The sequence below is a fragment of the Pezoporus wallicus genome, unplaced genomic scaffold, assembly GCF_028554395.1.
Source record: "Pezoporus wallicus isolate ANWC-B61680 ecotype Strahan unplaced genomic scaffold, APGP_CSIRO_Pwel_v1 contig_6999, whole genome shotgun sequence".
Lineage (NCBI taxonomy): Eukaryota > Metazoa > Chordata > Aves > Psittaciformes > Psittacidae > Pezoporus > Pezoporus wallicus.
Window position 1 is genome coordinate 4,715,576 of NW_026640180.1, and position 16,049 is coordinate 4,731,624.

Consider the following 16,049-nt stretch of genomic DNA (forward strand, 5'->3'; position numbering starts at 1 on the left):
CACTCTCTGAGAAAGGTACTGATAGCTGTCAACAGGGGTCACTAATCAGACATTAATAAACCCACCCACTATACATCTACAATGTGGGACAGTACATTCCAGCTCCTACATTTGAGTGCATAACAGGAATACATCCGGACTGATGCTAAGCAAAAAAGCATCCCCACTCTTTTCTGGTATCATTTCTGCAAGAAAGAAACCTGATTGCTGGAGTAATAAGGAAGCTGCAGTGTGCTACAAGCACCGAGCGGAGAACATCTGCTATGCTGCATAGCTATAGCCTTGCTGTACTACAAGACCAAGGCATAGGAAAATGCAATCTCTAAGCACTTACATTATAAGCACTTGCCAGTTCCTCTCCCCACATATTTTAGAAGAAGTACTTCACTGTAACACATTTTAAAAGTAATTACACCTTAATGCAGACTCAAGAGTATTTATATTTGATTATCATTGTTTACCAATATATTCTTTGACCCATTCCAGTGCTGCCAGTTGTTTAAAGCTGGAAATGTTATGAACTGACTGAAAAAGCGTTTTTATTTGAGATACATTTTGGAGCAGGTAAGAATAAAGGGCAATATGCTGGAAGGACTGAACACCTTGAGATGAGCATGAAGGAATTCCTGCCTTAAGCATGTCATTTAGCTATCAAAGGGTTAAGAAAAGCCTTGAGAGGAGGGTCAATAGACCCTCCACATCTGTACATAACTGAGCCTGTAGAAATTTGCTGACAGAGGATAGAGCCCACTAAAAGATAAGGGACTTCTGAGAATGCAAGATTCCAAGATGAATTAGAATATTACCAAGAAAGCATTGCCATCATACGGGCTGAAGACAAGGAATGAAATTTGGAAGCCCCACAGGGTACTTGGTACATACTTTACTAACCACAGTGGAAACATCCTTGTCCACTCCTGCATGATTTACAAAATACACAAACAGCCTGTGTGTATTATGTGAAGGGCCTGCAAGCCCACACATTACTTGTCTTGGTAAGCTTTGAAGACAAACTACCCTAAAACCTGGGGGAGGGAGTATTAAAGTGCTGGGCTGTGATTTGACCGTCTCTAAATTTTACTGAGCGTAATTTTAAAATACTAAAAGTGTTCCTAAGCAACTGCAGAAATGTCTTGCTGCTGTCTCCAATGCTCAAAAAAAAGGAGACTGAGCATGAGGGAGCCTCCTTACCATCCATTCCTCTCTCCAGATTATGAGGTCCTGCTGCTACAGCCCAGATGTCCAGCACACTTTATTGATTACAAAAACTGAAAATCCATAGACTTTGGTCCAGCCTCATATAACAGACAACAAAACCGCTTTTGTCTTAACAAGTCAGCATGGGGTAGAATGAAGGAAGCTTGACCAGATTCTGTACTTTTTCTTCCACAAGGTTGATAGAGACATACTCCAAATTTCCCCACACATATTCTTCATTTTCTAACATGAATTTACCAATAGAATTTCTCTACTGTGTCTACCTTGCAATGAAGCATTAAAAAAAAAACAACAGGAAAAAAACAAAAAAACAAAACCCAAAACCCAGAGCACAGAAAAACCTTTAAGGAACCAAAGTTGTCCAGAGCAAATATATCCTATATAAAATTTGCTTATTCACTGTCATCAGTTCCACCTCATTCATATCATGCAGAGGAGGGAAAATCTTTTTTAAAGAAAAGATTGTATAAAATTGACAGAATACCTCCCACCTTTGCATGTTGCTTTCTGATAAGCTTTATGGACTGTTGTGTTAAATATGCTCCTTTTGATCCAACTCCACTTTGCTTTTCAGAAGTTGTAAAATTAAAGGTTTAACAATGACAGGAAGGATATTTTTACTAGAAGTAGCAGACAGAGAATAAATAGTACCTCCACACACACTTTTGGGGCTTGCACTTATTTAACACAGTTTTAAAAGCGGTTCTTCCTCTGACATATTTTTACTCTCCTTCATTGATTTTTTTTTTTCCCTTAACAGCAGTCATGAAGCTCCTCGGTCTAGGAGGAGTTAAAAGCAGAGGTATACTGAGCCCAATATGAGCCCAAGCAATAGCATAAGCTACAGCACAAAAGACATTTCCAGATTTTAACACACAATGTGAGCAAAAGTTGACTTTTTTAAGATCAGTCAATCTAGTATTATCATTTTTTAAACTGCTGATTCATAAAATACCCTACAGTCAGTCAACAGACACTTGTGGAAGATTTGCTTGTAGGTATTCAGACCAGAGGGCCAGCAAATGAAAACACTGGTAAAAAGCAGATTTGCCTTCAAAACTATCTTTTGATAAAGGTGATGATAGATTCTGGCCCTTGTTACAGTTTCTTTCACCTTTTCAGGTTTTACTAGTTAATTCCACTTTAAAAGCAAGATCTTTCAAGCTGTGATGACATGAACACAACAAAGTTTGATTAAATCTGTGCTTTGAGAATCATTTAAAAAGGATATTGCACTCAGTATCTAATACTGCCCCTGGGCTTGCATCCCCCATTAATTGACACTCAATAAATGCTGTAAGCCCCTGTATCTTTGGAGGCAAAACTAAGATAATTTCTGAGAGCTACCCTTGGCCAAACTTATTGCTGGCATAGTGCCATGGAAATCCATCAGGATAGATTTGATTTGCAAGAGCAGTATTTGCAAAATCTGACAGATATTTCACTTCCCCTCTTTAAGCCATCTCTGCAAGAGATGTTTTATTTCAAGGAAGAAAAACAGAGCAGAAAACCTTTGTAAATAGACTTCTGTTTTTAACTTCTCCTAGACTGAGGAGCTTCATGACACCAGAAAGAGAGCTGTCACAAAAATACAATGGCAGAAAAGTTTTCCACTGAACACATATAACTCAACCAGTTAGTACCTTCTTCTCCAACGTACAGACTTTCAATCACTGAACTGCAAGGAGAAAAAAACAGCAGCATCCAGCTACTGACAGCTAAGCTTTTGCTCACAAAACACCCCACAGATGTGACAAGTATATTCAAAAAAGACAAAGAACTTACCTCCCACAGTGCAAACACAGAGCACAACTAAGAAAAAGAAGGCAGTCCCTAGGAGCTTCATGCTTGGTGGTGGTAGTGCTGTCAGCTCTGCCTCACACAGCTGGGCAGGGAGTGCTCTCTCAACTCTGAGGCAGGCCTTAATTACTCCATGGAAAAAGGTGTGTAGAGACTGTGCCTAGTCACTGCCCATTCCTGCTTATTTTGGGGACTTTGATAAAGAACAGGAGGAAACACAACATACTCCCTCTGGGAGTTGAGTACGGAGGAGATTTATTGTTTCAGTCCTTACAGGAACTCCTTTTCTTTGGCAGTGAACCATGTTTTTGTTAATACATTATTTTGTTCTTCTTCGGCCATGAGGTCAGGAAGGTTTTTGAACAGAGGCAAATCTTTCTTTAGAATATGTTATACATCACCAACTTTTATACTGTAGATGGGGATACTTTTAAAGGGGACATTTACGAGCAGCGAGGGAGCCCAGGTAGTGGGGTGTAACACAGCCAGGAATGAGGGAGTAAAGCGTGCAACAAGAGCCCTCACCCGCCTCTCCTTTGTGTTGTGTAAAGTGGCCTTGGCAAAAAACAAAGCTGTTTCATGTTAGGCAGAGAGCGTGTCTCCCTGAGAGACCTGCCATCCTGCAGCCAGGAGGATATGAGGGGCCACCAGCACAGGGTGAGGAAATGACTCCAGCAAGGTGCCTCAGCAGGGAGAGGCTCTGGGCTCCTCAGAGTTAAGGATGGAGACTGTTTTCTTTTCCTCTTAATGAAAATGGGGTGCTTTCTTTTTCTTTTCTTTCCTTCCTTTTTATACCTTTTTTTTTTTTTTTTGAATTTGAAAAGTTGCAACTAGCCTTGACTGTGTCTGCTCCATTAGTAATGGACTTGCTGCAGAGTAAGCCTCCTGCCTGGGCTGCCTAATACTAAAGCCAGCGCAGAATCGCTCTCTTCTCCTCAAAACCCACTGGTCTGGGAAACTTTGGTGTCCCTGCTTCTCACAGCCATTTCTCAGACTTCAGTGGAAGAAACCCAAGCAAAGCTCTAAAGTTAAAGGCTATTAAAACATCATCTTGTAATACTCCTGTGCTCTTTGCTTTAATGATTCAAGGCAGCTGATGGCAGTTAATCACAAAACTTCAACCACAGCGAGTGTGTGATGCCGTATGTTTGCTTGTCTGTGTCTCTGTCCCCTCTCAGGAAAAGCTGACCTCACAAAATTCCTGACTCATTAAACAGTCAACCCTACTTATTGCAGTAATAAAAATTTCTTTTTTTTTTTTTGGGGGGGGGTTGTTTTTTTTTTTTCTTTAGTCCCCTCAGGACTGTTTCTCTCTATAAGGGGAAGTTTTGGAATGGCTTTTCATACAGGAACTCCCGGGAGCTAAGTTACTGTGCTTCCAACAACTGTTTTATTCATGGGATGAGGAAAACAGTAGCAGCTCAGCATCATGTGCGGAATAATTTTTGTTTAGTTAAAGAAACAACTGTCTTTCTACATCTTAAGGTTATGACACATCCTCTACCCACTGCAGGCTACAAAAGCTGGTACTCTGATCAGATATCTGATGGTAGGAAATGAACTTCTAGAACTTCATTTGAACAAACTTAGGTATAAGCACCCATGAGAGAAGCAAACATTCAAGTTCTCCTTAGCAAGACAGTGTTTTCACCACCATTGGAAAGGATCACACAGTAATACAAACTTGACTCAGAGTAGAGGTGGGCCACACGATGACACTTTTGTCAAGTTGATAGGAGCATATGGCAGGGTGTTAGCGCCAGTGCTCTGTTTTTATGCTAGCTTTGTGCCGACGTAGGACCTAAAGTTAGAATGGGCTAGAAAAACAGCAACTATTGCAGCAGAAAGCCTTCAAGCAAAAAGATAAATTTGAACATGGAAAGTGAATTGATCCCAGGTAGTGCTATTGCACTAGGAGGGACTTTAATCTTTTATTTACTGCATTTACAAACCACCACCTGAAAAGTTAATCCTGAAGAAGGATACAGAAAGGAATATTATTTTAGTGACTGAAATGGAACCTCTGCAAAATGTAAGAAGCCTAAGGACTGGATCCCTTCCTTGGGTTTTGAGACCCAGAGAAACTATCTGAATATCTAAGAGAGTACTCATTTGGTTCAGCACTGGTCATCTGAGTAACAGCATCCCAAAGAGTCCTCAGTGTGCAGCCACTGCTGAAGATGGAGACTATGGTGGTTAGCTGGAATTCACTGCAAGCAGAAATGGCACAAAGTGTTGCAGCCTTGCAGTAGCTACCCATATCACAGGGGCAAGTGTGGAAAAGTCTCCCCAGCCTCATGCAAGGAGCTGGGAAGAAATGAAAGGACCGAGTGTCTTTGCCCTGCACTATGTCATGCATCTCAAGTTCTACTTCAGAGAGTCCTAAGGCTTAATGCCTCTCTAAAGCATCAAGAGAACCGTGTCCCAGTGAGATACTCACTAGGATAAACATCAAAGGCAGCTAAATTTTGCTAGATGAAACTTGGTATGGATAGCAGCAGCACAGTAATGAATAGTATGAATAGAAGGGGAACAGCTGAAATAACTCACTGAAAGCAAAACTCTGGCCAAAGCTGAGTGGTAGCTTCCAGGTTGGAGCATCTGAGTTGCAGAAGAGAGATTCTCCCAACTCCTGTCAGTGGTTTGTTTTTGTTTTTTCCTTTAAGAAAACATTTAAGGTTTTGAAAACTTTCAACAATCTTAGTAGCAAAAGATTATTCCTGTGTGTTTACTGAACAGAAGTCTCTTTTCTCCCTACGAGCAAACAAGTTTTCCTTTATTGAATAAATGTTTTTCTCTCTTTCCTCAAACTAAGAAACGTAGCTTCGGTGCCAACGTGTGCTTTGTTTCATAAAGAGAAATTTGGTCATCGGTACTGCTGCCAACTGTGGTATTACTGCCAGCTCTGGAATATCTGGAGTTTCACTTCGAGCCCTAGAACAAGTGACTGTGTGACAGTCTCTGTTTCCTCATTTTTTCAAGTGAGATTTTAGCCCTCATAGTTGCAGAAGAAAATATGAAACGTGGCCAAAGGGCACTCTAGAGAATGAAAGGACTCTCTGTTTTAAAACACCATTATTTTCCAGTCCAATAATGGTTGGGGTAGCCTGAGTTATATATTTATTTTTGCCAGTGTGGTATTTCATTATTAAAGGGAAACCATTTAATGCCACAGTGGATTTGCCGTTACAGATTTATTGGTCTCTGGCTGTATTTATATATTCTTTCCTAGTTCACATTGCTTGGAGCAAAATATTGCCTTTTTATGCACAGTTCTCCTTTGAGGCTCAAATAATCCCCTTCAGATTTAGAGAATGTAGAAATTTTACATATTGTTCAATATTCTTGAAGCACCACTGCATAAAACAGGAAATAATATGGACAGCCATGCTGTCTTGCTGTGGCCTACTGGCAATTTCCAATGTGTGTGAAGAATAAATGTCAAAGTCCTCACAAAAGCAAAAATAAGAAGATACAAAAGATAAGCAGTCTTTGATGATTTACTAAAATCAAGAAACAAACATGCTGACTAAATTTACTGGCCTTCCCCATTGATACTTGCTATCTCTTCCACTGATGTTTACTTTAACTCTGCAGAATGACAGAAAAAGAGAAAGCTTATCTCAAACTCCTATTATCTTGCTACATCTGTATTTCAGCAAATATACCTAAAGTGGTATTTTATTAGAAATTACCTACTACCTACCTATATATTTGGTTGTAGTCCCATAAAGAGGATCAATTTACATTGAAAAATGAGGTTGCAACAGTGTAAAAATACATTGTTTAGCCACATTTTCTGTTCTTTCTTAAATTGTTTTTAAAACACTTGTTCACTTGTTTTCAACTATTACATACATTAAAATCTGAATATAAGGTAAAACTCCAAAGAACTTGACTATATCAGTATGAAGCCAAGATATTTTGATGGTCACGTACAGAAGTTACTTTGAAAATTCATGCTGAGGTACATTTTAAATGCAGATATTTTATTCTGAATTTTTAATGGAAGCAGTGAAACATCTCAGAGAATAGAAACATCAGTGCACAAATTCCACTGCACTCAATAATACTAAAAATATGAAAGAGCAGGTTTGCAAATGTATTTAAGCACTTAAAAACCCAAGATAGCCACCTTTTCTTTGTAACATGGAAATGGTTAAATCTCATTGATTTGATTCAGAGGTAATGTGAAAAATTCCACTAAAACTCTTAGTGCCTAGATGCCTTTATGTAGGCACTAAGACCAAAATGCATTTAGTCTGTATTCAGTACTCTTTTTATGAAAGATATTTTCAAGGCTATTTCTAATAGAACTACTGTAACTCTAGCTATCAGGTTTGAGTATTGTTTGTTTGCAATTCCAACAGACCCTGTAAGGATATCGTTACTGCAGAGCATGTTTTTCCTACTCGTTCATAATTGGGACTCTATTGATGTACTACAGAGAGTAAAATTATGTTCCAAGGAACTGGATCAATGTTTACTCACTTACAATTGATACAAGTCAGGACCATATTTGTAGAAATGTGGTTGCCACTCTGCTAGAATGCTAGATTTCAAAGGATGTTGTATGTTTGAGGTATTCAGTAGATATATGCCACTATCAAAAGGGTGTAGCAAATTTATCCTCCCAAGCTACCTCTGTCCATCTCTCTCTTACTGTATACTTCCTTTGCTGCTGCTAGCAAAACAAAAGATAGAAAGAGTGCTCTGCACATATGTACTTCATATTTCTGCTCCCAAAACTGTAGGTCCATAATCAGCCACAGTTTATTTCACCATCTCATGAGTCTTGGGTATCAATAGACAGTCTCATTTGTGTGTTCAGTCCTTACTTCCTTACCCAGTGAACAATATGTTTCAGAATCATAAAATCATAGAATAGTTAGGGTTGGAAAGGACCTTAAGATCATCTAGTTCCAACCCCCGTGCCATGAGCAGAGACACCTCACCCTGGACCATGTCACCCAAGGCTCTGTCCAACCTAGCCTTGAACACTGCCAGGGGTTGAGCATTCACAGCTTCCTTGGACAGCCCATTCCAGTGCCTCACCATCCTCACAGGAAAGAACTTCTTGCTTGTATCTAACCTAATCTTCCCTTGTTTAAGTTTTAACCCGTTACCCCTTGTTCTGTCACTGCAGTCCCTAATGAAGAGTCCCTCCCCAGCATCCCTATAGGCCCCCTTCAGATACTGGAAGGCTGCTATGAGGTCTCCACGCAGCCTTCTCTTCTCCAGGCTGAACAGCCCCAACTTCCTCAGCCTGTCTTCATAAGGGAAGTGTTCCACCCTCCTGATCATCCTGGTGGCCCTCCTCTTGATATTTTAATGGAAGGAAACCAATTTACGCTACACTTGATGACCTGATTCATTGGCTTCAGGAGTCACTCAGATCTGGATTATGAACTCGAAAAGCTGTACTTGGCTATTTTTGTCAACTAGTCACTCTGTGGTTGTCCCTTGACTTTGTGAGCACCTCCCTTTGAGTTTCAATGCGCTATTTAACAAGCAAGGTCCTTTTAAGGACACCAGTCTAGGTCCATTCTTTCCCTATTGGTGAGTTACTGATGTATAGATATTTTGATCTTGCTGGTCAGAGAGAAGCTTAAGCATAATTACAGTAGCTGAAAGAAGAAAGCTATGGAAGAAAAGGTGCTTCTGTCCCAAATCATACTTCATGCTTATGTACGGGGAGTCAGGACAGCTGGAAGAGAGACCACAGACAGTCACTCTAGGGATATGAAAGAAAGTGGGCTTGCAAATTTAGAGCAAGGAACATCATGTCATATAAAGACTCATACAGAACTTGTTTATAGGCTTTGCATCCTGTCCTGAGCTAATGAAACTGGAAACAGTGAATCAGTCTCAGTTTCTTACGTTATTTGAAATGCATGGAATGATTATACGGTTGGCTGTCTCAGAGGAAACAAAACAGAAGTATGTGTTTGAACCATGCTTTTAATTTTCCAAAAGTCTGAATAGATCGAGCTGCTATCTATCCAGACATATATCTTGTCTTTGTTGTGGTAAACTGCAATGAGCTCATTCTTCTTGGGCCTAGCTAAAAAATAAGCAGCAGTATGAGACAGCAGTGGACCTTGGTACTGAAAAACAAAATGCACTTTCTGCTGTAACCGCACTTGTCTGTTTTCCTGTGTAAGATGTTACTGGACATTAAGCTTCTGACGAACTGAGTTTCTGTGGCTTCTCTTTTCCATTTGGTTTCCTCTGCACAAGCAGTGGAAAAATGTATCAGGTTTCTCATCAGTCCCAGCTCTGTGCATTGGTCTGCCTAAGCTATAGTTTTTAACAGTGTCAGCTTTGTTTTCAAACCACTAATGCCGGAAGAGAACATCTTAGAACATTATAAAATATCTGATTATAAAGAGCCTATTGTACTTAAATACAAGCATTATACATTTCTCAGCAGCCAACACTATGGCTTATGCTGGTAGCCCAACATCTGTTATAAAACTATGCTTTCATCCACTCATAAAAGGATTCACAGAAAAAAATGTGTCCAGCTTCCTCATTACCCAGTTTCATTTCTGTTTGTCAATGTTGTGGGATGTGGGGAGCTTGAGCTACTTCTTAGAGGACCCTGGGAGCTTCTGAACTGCAGGACATGGGGCTGGAAAAAGGTAGAGTTACAGGAGATTTGGCAGTTGTGCAGAATTTAATGCTGGGCAGATAGAGAGTATGCAGGAAATGCCAGGCCAGCACACTCCTTTCCTGCATCTCTTACTCTGTCAAGAAAGTTAGGTGAAAAGACAATTCATTATGAACAGCTTTTGGTGGAACTCATAACAAAAAGCCAGAATTCACATATTATGAATTTGAGACTAAGTTATTCTCCAAGACAATATCTAGGAGACATTTTTTTGCATGGAGCTGCTCTTGAACTTAAGACAGCTCCTCTCTGCTGGGCATTTTTCCTTGTGCTTTTTATTTCTATTTTTCCCCAGCTATCTACCATCTCTTCCAATCCAACTTCCAGCATTGAGAGGCTTGAATTTTTTATGGCTCAACCTCCTTATCCAGCATAGCTATTACTGCAGCTCCTCAGTGTCTGGCTTCCCAAGCCTTCATTCCTTTGGTGTGTTTCAGACTTCCTGTTGTCGCTATCAGAATAAGTCCTGCTGGTAAGCACTTTTTGACACATGCAAAATACAATGCATGTCCGGTCTGATAAGGAAACAACATTGCCAAGAAAAGTGGGTAAGATCCCTGCGCCAAAATATACCCATAGCATTTCAGCTTCCTAGCAGACTGTGTATCTGCCCCTTCACAGATACCATAAACATTTTCCTGTTCTCTGCATTTCTACTTTCCCATTTATTCAGTGATAGAGAGGACTAAACGCTTTCCACAGCATGTAATAGTTAGGCAGTAAGTAGCCAACTGAAAATAAAAGCATCTTGGGCACCTGCTAAAAGCAGGTATTCCAGATCACTCAGAGACAGCTGGAAAAGGCACAAAAATTTTCACACATGCATGCTTTTGGCAATTTGTTATATTGCTGGGCAGTTTGTTATCAGGAATAGATTGATTCACATTCATCTCTGCTTACACTCATCCAGATTTTTGTTCCAGACAGCTTAGATAAGACTAAAACCTTTTTAAGGGAAAAAAAACACCACAAAAACAAACAAAAATTGACTATCAGCATTCTGTACTGCTACATACTGTACTTAGGACTGCTCAGTAGCAACAGGAAACGGTCATAGTAACAAAAAGCTGTTAACAAACTCCTATATATTATGCCAATCAACTTTTAAAATGTGTTTATTGTACCCACTAACATATATTTGGAGTTATAAAACTATGCTCTGGGGCATCAGCTCCTTGAGTGTTTACAGGAACACCCTGTATCTCTATATCCTGTAAAACAGTTTTACAGGAACACCACTGTATCCTATTAAATGTTAAAAGTGTTAATTTGGAGTCAAGATGTAGGCAAATAAGTTTGGGGTACCATAAGAAGATGGCTAGGCAAAGAATAGTTTTAAGAAATTTCTTCTCTCCTACATCTTTCCATAAGGAACAGGACCACAGACAACCTATGTATTATGCTCTGACAAGCTAAGACAATATATTTTCCTTTACAGCTGGATCAGGTTAGGAGACTCTTAATCCCCATGAGTCAGCTGAAAAGCAAAATCCCAGTGAGCTCTGTTAGATCAACTGAAGTTATATTCTGAAGTTCAACACTTCAGACACTGAAGTTAATACTTTGCTGCCATTTTTGTTCAGTACTGAGAATAGCAGGTGGACATCAATTACTTCTACAGACTAGTTATTTTTCTTCATAGAGGAATGAGAAAAGAAGGGAGGAACAATGGCAAGGCTGAAGGCTGGGACAATGCAGTCTGCATAACTATAGTTTCAGGCTGAGTACCCTAATCACATTCATGAAGGAAGTAAGCACTCATTAAAACTGCGGCATATTGTTTTCACCTGACTTTCTACTGTTTGAATAGTTTGGCTGAAGACACGGAGTATCACTGTCACCAGAAGCATGTAGAAACAGGTAAAATATCTGTCGGGTAATATGCACCATGGTTTGTGGCACAGATCTAACTCCCATTTCTGTAGGGCCCTTGCTATCCTGACAGTCTATGAGATAGAATTTCAGTCTGGAAAATCTATTATTTATGAATTTATTAATCAACTGGTTATCTAACTTCTGTCATCATCACCCGCAAATATGGAGACCTATTTTCAGTCTACAGCTTGGGAGCCTGGCGGTTAGTCCATTAGACTTACAAGATGAGTTACAAGATGTCTATTTACAAAAAGTCTATTTAAGGGCTAGCTGAGGTGGCAATTCCTCATACACTGACTGTCAAATCCACATGTTAACAAAAGATGGGTAGAAATAGCTAAAACCTGTGAAGTGACAATTTGTATCATCAGATGTGATGATAGCACAAACTCCTTTGCAGGGTTTATTACAGTGCTGACAGAAAGTGCAATTTTGCAGAATAGCTTCATCTGCATTAGGAGAAATGTAAAATGTTGGCAACTGTTCAAGTCCTCATTGAGGAAACATAAGATTTTAATTTAATTGAATTGGCATAACCCCTTCCTGTTGTCTTCATCACACAACAGAGCTTTAGAAGAAGCAACTGTCAACATTGCTTACAGGTGTTGGAAATCACAATATAACCTGATGCTTGGATCTAGTGTACAACTAAGACTGGATCAGTTCAGTACTTGAAAGAAAAACAGTGTTGGGAGTACACGTGTTTCAGGAAGTAATATCTAGACATTAGCACTGTTCTAGCAGAACACCAGTGAACAAGGTGCAAGATGAGCGATACCTCACTGCCACAGCCAGCCCCTCCTCTGCCTCTTGGTCTCCTTACTTGATCGAGTAGTTTATAGCAATCGCTCCTTGCTTTTAGGGTGGGGGAAGGAGGGCTCCTGTGCTTCAGTCCCTTGGTAGCAATGGGTGTTAGAAAGACTTTCCTTTCCCCGGGATCCTGCTGTTTGGCTGGGAGGCCCTGGGGTGAGTCACTGAGCCGCCCACTGCCAAAACAACAGGAAGAGTCAGAAAATCCTTCAAGAATAACAATGACTGGGAGGTGTCTTCATCCAGGCTAGCTTGCTGGTTACTGACAACATTTGCAATTGCTTTGGAAATATGCTTCTTTCAGGCCATATTTTTGGTTTATTTCCTTTTCTAAAATGGTGTGGGGTTTTTTTTCCCCACAAAAACATTCAAACAATAAAGCTGACGGAATATTATTTATCAAGCCGATTATTTAGTGAGTTTTTCTACTTTTTGTTGAAAGATCTGTTTGATAAAGATTTTTTAGAACATTTGATCATGTTCAGAGCTGGCAATATATACCCTTTCCGTATATGTTTTGGAAAATAAATAGCAATATTTTCTGTGGAATTTAGCTGAAAATAGTCTTTTCCAATGTTCAGTCAGACCAGGCCTGTGCTCAAGCCAGGCCAGATCTGCTCTCCAGCCAAAGTTACAGGGCAGATTCTTCAAACCCTTCCAGACCAGTATAACCGTGCTCCCAGAGAAGTAAATTAAAAGCACCCAAACCAATCTTTTGCCATTTTCAGTAGCAGTATCAGCAGGGCCGATCACTTTGGAAAATTCTGCTCCTACCTATTCTATACTGGCATGTTAACAAATATGTACTTTGAGTATGTAATGATTGTTCCTATTAAATTCAGCTGGACATCTTAGCATGCAAAGTTATACATGCAAGTGTTCATAGGATCAGGCTGTGGAGAAGGAACTGGCATGTGAATAGAAGTCCAGTTATCCCTGTTGTCTGCAAATCTGCATACTACTCCAACCTCATACTGCATTTCCATACATATGTTGGCCTCACTCAGAGGGGAAACTACATGGAATAGAGATTATCTTTATTTCCATTGGGCATTAGCCCAATTTACGGGACAGAATGGAACTTGCAAGTTAGAAACTGCACCACCAACAGCAGGAATTTTTCATCACATCTGAACTAGGATTGAGTTAGTTGTGAACTCACTGAGCCATTAGCCTGTGACATTCACTGTGCATGATAGGGAGTATAGGCAAGACTAAGTAGCAGGGCATGGAACAAGAAGCACACGTCATATTTGCTTTAAAAGGTAAGATAGATGTGATCTACATGTCAACCAAAGCACCTGATACTGTTCTTCTGCAGCTCAGCTGCTCTTTTTACAGGAATCAGCTGTCACTTACAACCATATTGACCTTGCTAATCTGACCTGCAGTATCCAACTGTTAGAGATGCAGGAGTCCTCCATTGTGCATAGACTTGTCATGTAATTAACAGACAAAAGCACTTACACTAACATGGCCAGTTCTGCCTCGTTTGTGCACCTCCCATAACACCATGGAGCTTCCATTTCCCTGCAACAAGCATAGCTTCTGTTTGTGGCATTACTATACACTCGGATTTCACTTCTCCCCTTTGTACCTGTATGGACAATAAGTAACATTTTTCCTCATTTATACATCAGGCAATGAAGTCAATACTCAGCTGGCATGGCTTTTGACCATATGATTGCCTGGCACATCTACACAGCTGAGACCTCATTAGCCAATTTTTTCTCTTGAAGATTATAAAAACAAGCGAAATAACTGGCCAGGATTGAAAAATGAAGACAGTGGCTTACACTTCTGACCTGGCTGATATTCCTTCTCAAGTTACTGTGGAAAATTACTTCAGATGTGGAAAAGCTGGGGCTATTTTACTGCTAAAGTCACCGTTCAGTTTAATGCATTTATTGCCTTTTGACAAATGCATTTCCTTGGTCAGTAAAAGCAGGGAGAACTGCTGGCGGCCTTCAGACAATGTCTGAACTCCTGTCACGTTTGATGATGGGTTGTGGGATGTGTGAGGGCAGATCTTTTGCAAACACTGTCTGTTAACACAGGACACCAAGAGGAGTCCTGAGCTTGCATTTGGAAAAAGTCTTCAAAAAATAAAATCACATAAAGCAGGAATGGGCTAAAACTCTATGTCAGCATGCTTCAAAAGTGGGTGTCTAATGTTAGGCTCCTAAATCCTTTTTAGCCACCAAGATTAGTAGCTCGATCTTTGCTACTGGTAATCACCCAGCAGGTTCTGGGAAAGTAGCTTATTCAGGCACCTAGATGTGGGATTTAGGAACCTAATTTTTGCTCTCAAACCTGAAATCTTGGTCATGCATTCTCAATCTAGGACAAATAAGAGCACCAGGATTTTCAGTTACTATTAGAGTTTTACTTCCAGGTCAAGCACAAAATCAGAAGGGCTTCAATTTCCTAGTTCCGTTAGATGCACCCCCAAATTTTACCGTTGGTGTAGTGTTCTGTATGTGGAAAAGAGCAGGGCCAATGGCAGAGTCCCAGGCACCAGAACCACTCTGGGGCTGCAGCCTTGCTTCCTTTCTCCCTTCCAGCTTCATGTGAAGTGTCAGATCTTGCTGCATTTCCCTCAGTTGCTTGCTTCCTTCCCTCCCTCTTGTTATCTATGCAAAAGCCATTAATGGAATATCTGTCTGCCTAGTCTCCAGTAGCACTCCATGGCCTCTCCAGTAGCTTTCAGCTGATAAGTATTAACACCATTCCCACCTCCTGCAAGACAAGGGACCCTTGAAGCCCCAGGGATTTCATACACTCCAGAAACTACCTGTCTTTTTCTGTTGAAGAAGTAGATTTGTCTCTGCTATGTAACTGGTAACAGGATGCCCTACAGAGAATTACAAGATAAAAATAAAAATAAGCTATTTTAATTGGCTACTTTTAAAGAGGCTCTGTTTTCCTTGTCAAGACCCCCTGGAACACAGAAAGCATAACTCCAGGGTTCAGCTATGCTTGAAACCAAAACCTAGGCTAAATCTTAAGCAGAAGCCAAAACCAAACCAGAAGCACAAATCAAAACCGAATGTGTAACTCTATTCCTAGAAAGTCCTCGTTTCAAATGAAAAATGTAATTACACTCTTATTTTCTCAAGCCTCGCTTATCCACAAAAGCTGCAATCATTTTATTAACCCCTTTTAGAAGCTTTTATTTTATCTAGGACAGCCTTTTTATGTCCTTTCAGGTTTTCCTCAGAACACCTTGCCCTGATTTGTAATTCATTCCTTACAGAGCAGGGCAGCTTTTGTCTCTGGAGTCATCAGAGTGAACATACCATGTAGTTTTCTGTCTGGACTTTTTTTAATGACTATATTTGAATAATTTTACACAGAGTAAGAATCTTTCTGAATTCCTTAATTGAATTTAATGTAAGACTTGTATGTCTAAAGGAGTTAATACATGTCACCTTCTGTAGGATTGCAGTGTGGATTGTGGGATAATAGCGTTGACTGGTCTTGGAAAGGTAGGGAATTAAACCAAAGAGACACTAAAAATAGCATGAGGAAGAAGCTTTCTTGAGACTGCAGCCACCCTACTCAGTGAGTAGAGCAAGGTGGCAAATGTTTTTGGTGACAGGTCTGAAAAAGATTACAAAACAAAGATTAAAAGGAAACTGATATGAGTTTAAACCATTAAATATCCTTTAGC

At 40.1% G+C, this 16,049-nt stretch overlaps 2 protein-coding genes across 6 annotated transcripts in view; both read right to left on the reverse strand.

Moving 5' to 3' along the window:
- Positions 1 to 3,223, reverse strand: part of EMCN (endomucin) — a 55,891-nt gene extending 52,668 nt beyond the window's left edge. Inside the window, exon 1 of one of the 3 annotated variants that reach the window (XM_057417942.1) lies at positions 3,004 to 3,211. In XM_057417942.1, coding sequence (XP_057273925.1) covers positions 3,004 to 3,064 — 61 coding nt within the window. In that variant the 5' untranslated portion in view covers positions 3,065 to 3,211. Of the gene's footprint in view, positions 1 to 3,003 lie in introns of all 3 variants that reach the window. The other 2 variants (XM_057417941.1, XM_057417943.1) reach the window with 2 other exon arrangements.
- The window catches only part of TRMT10A (tRNA methyltransferase 10A), a 288,696-nt gene that overhangs the window by 252,315 nt on the left and 20,332 nt on the right, over positions 1 to 16,049 (reverse strand). The gene's annotated exons all lie outside the window — the stretch shown is intronic.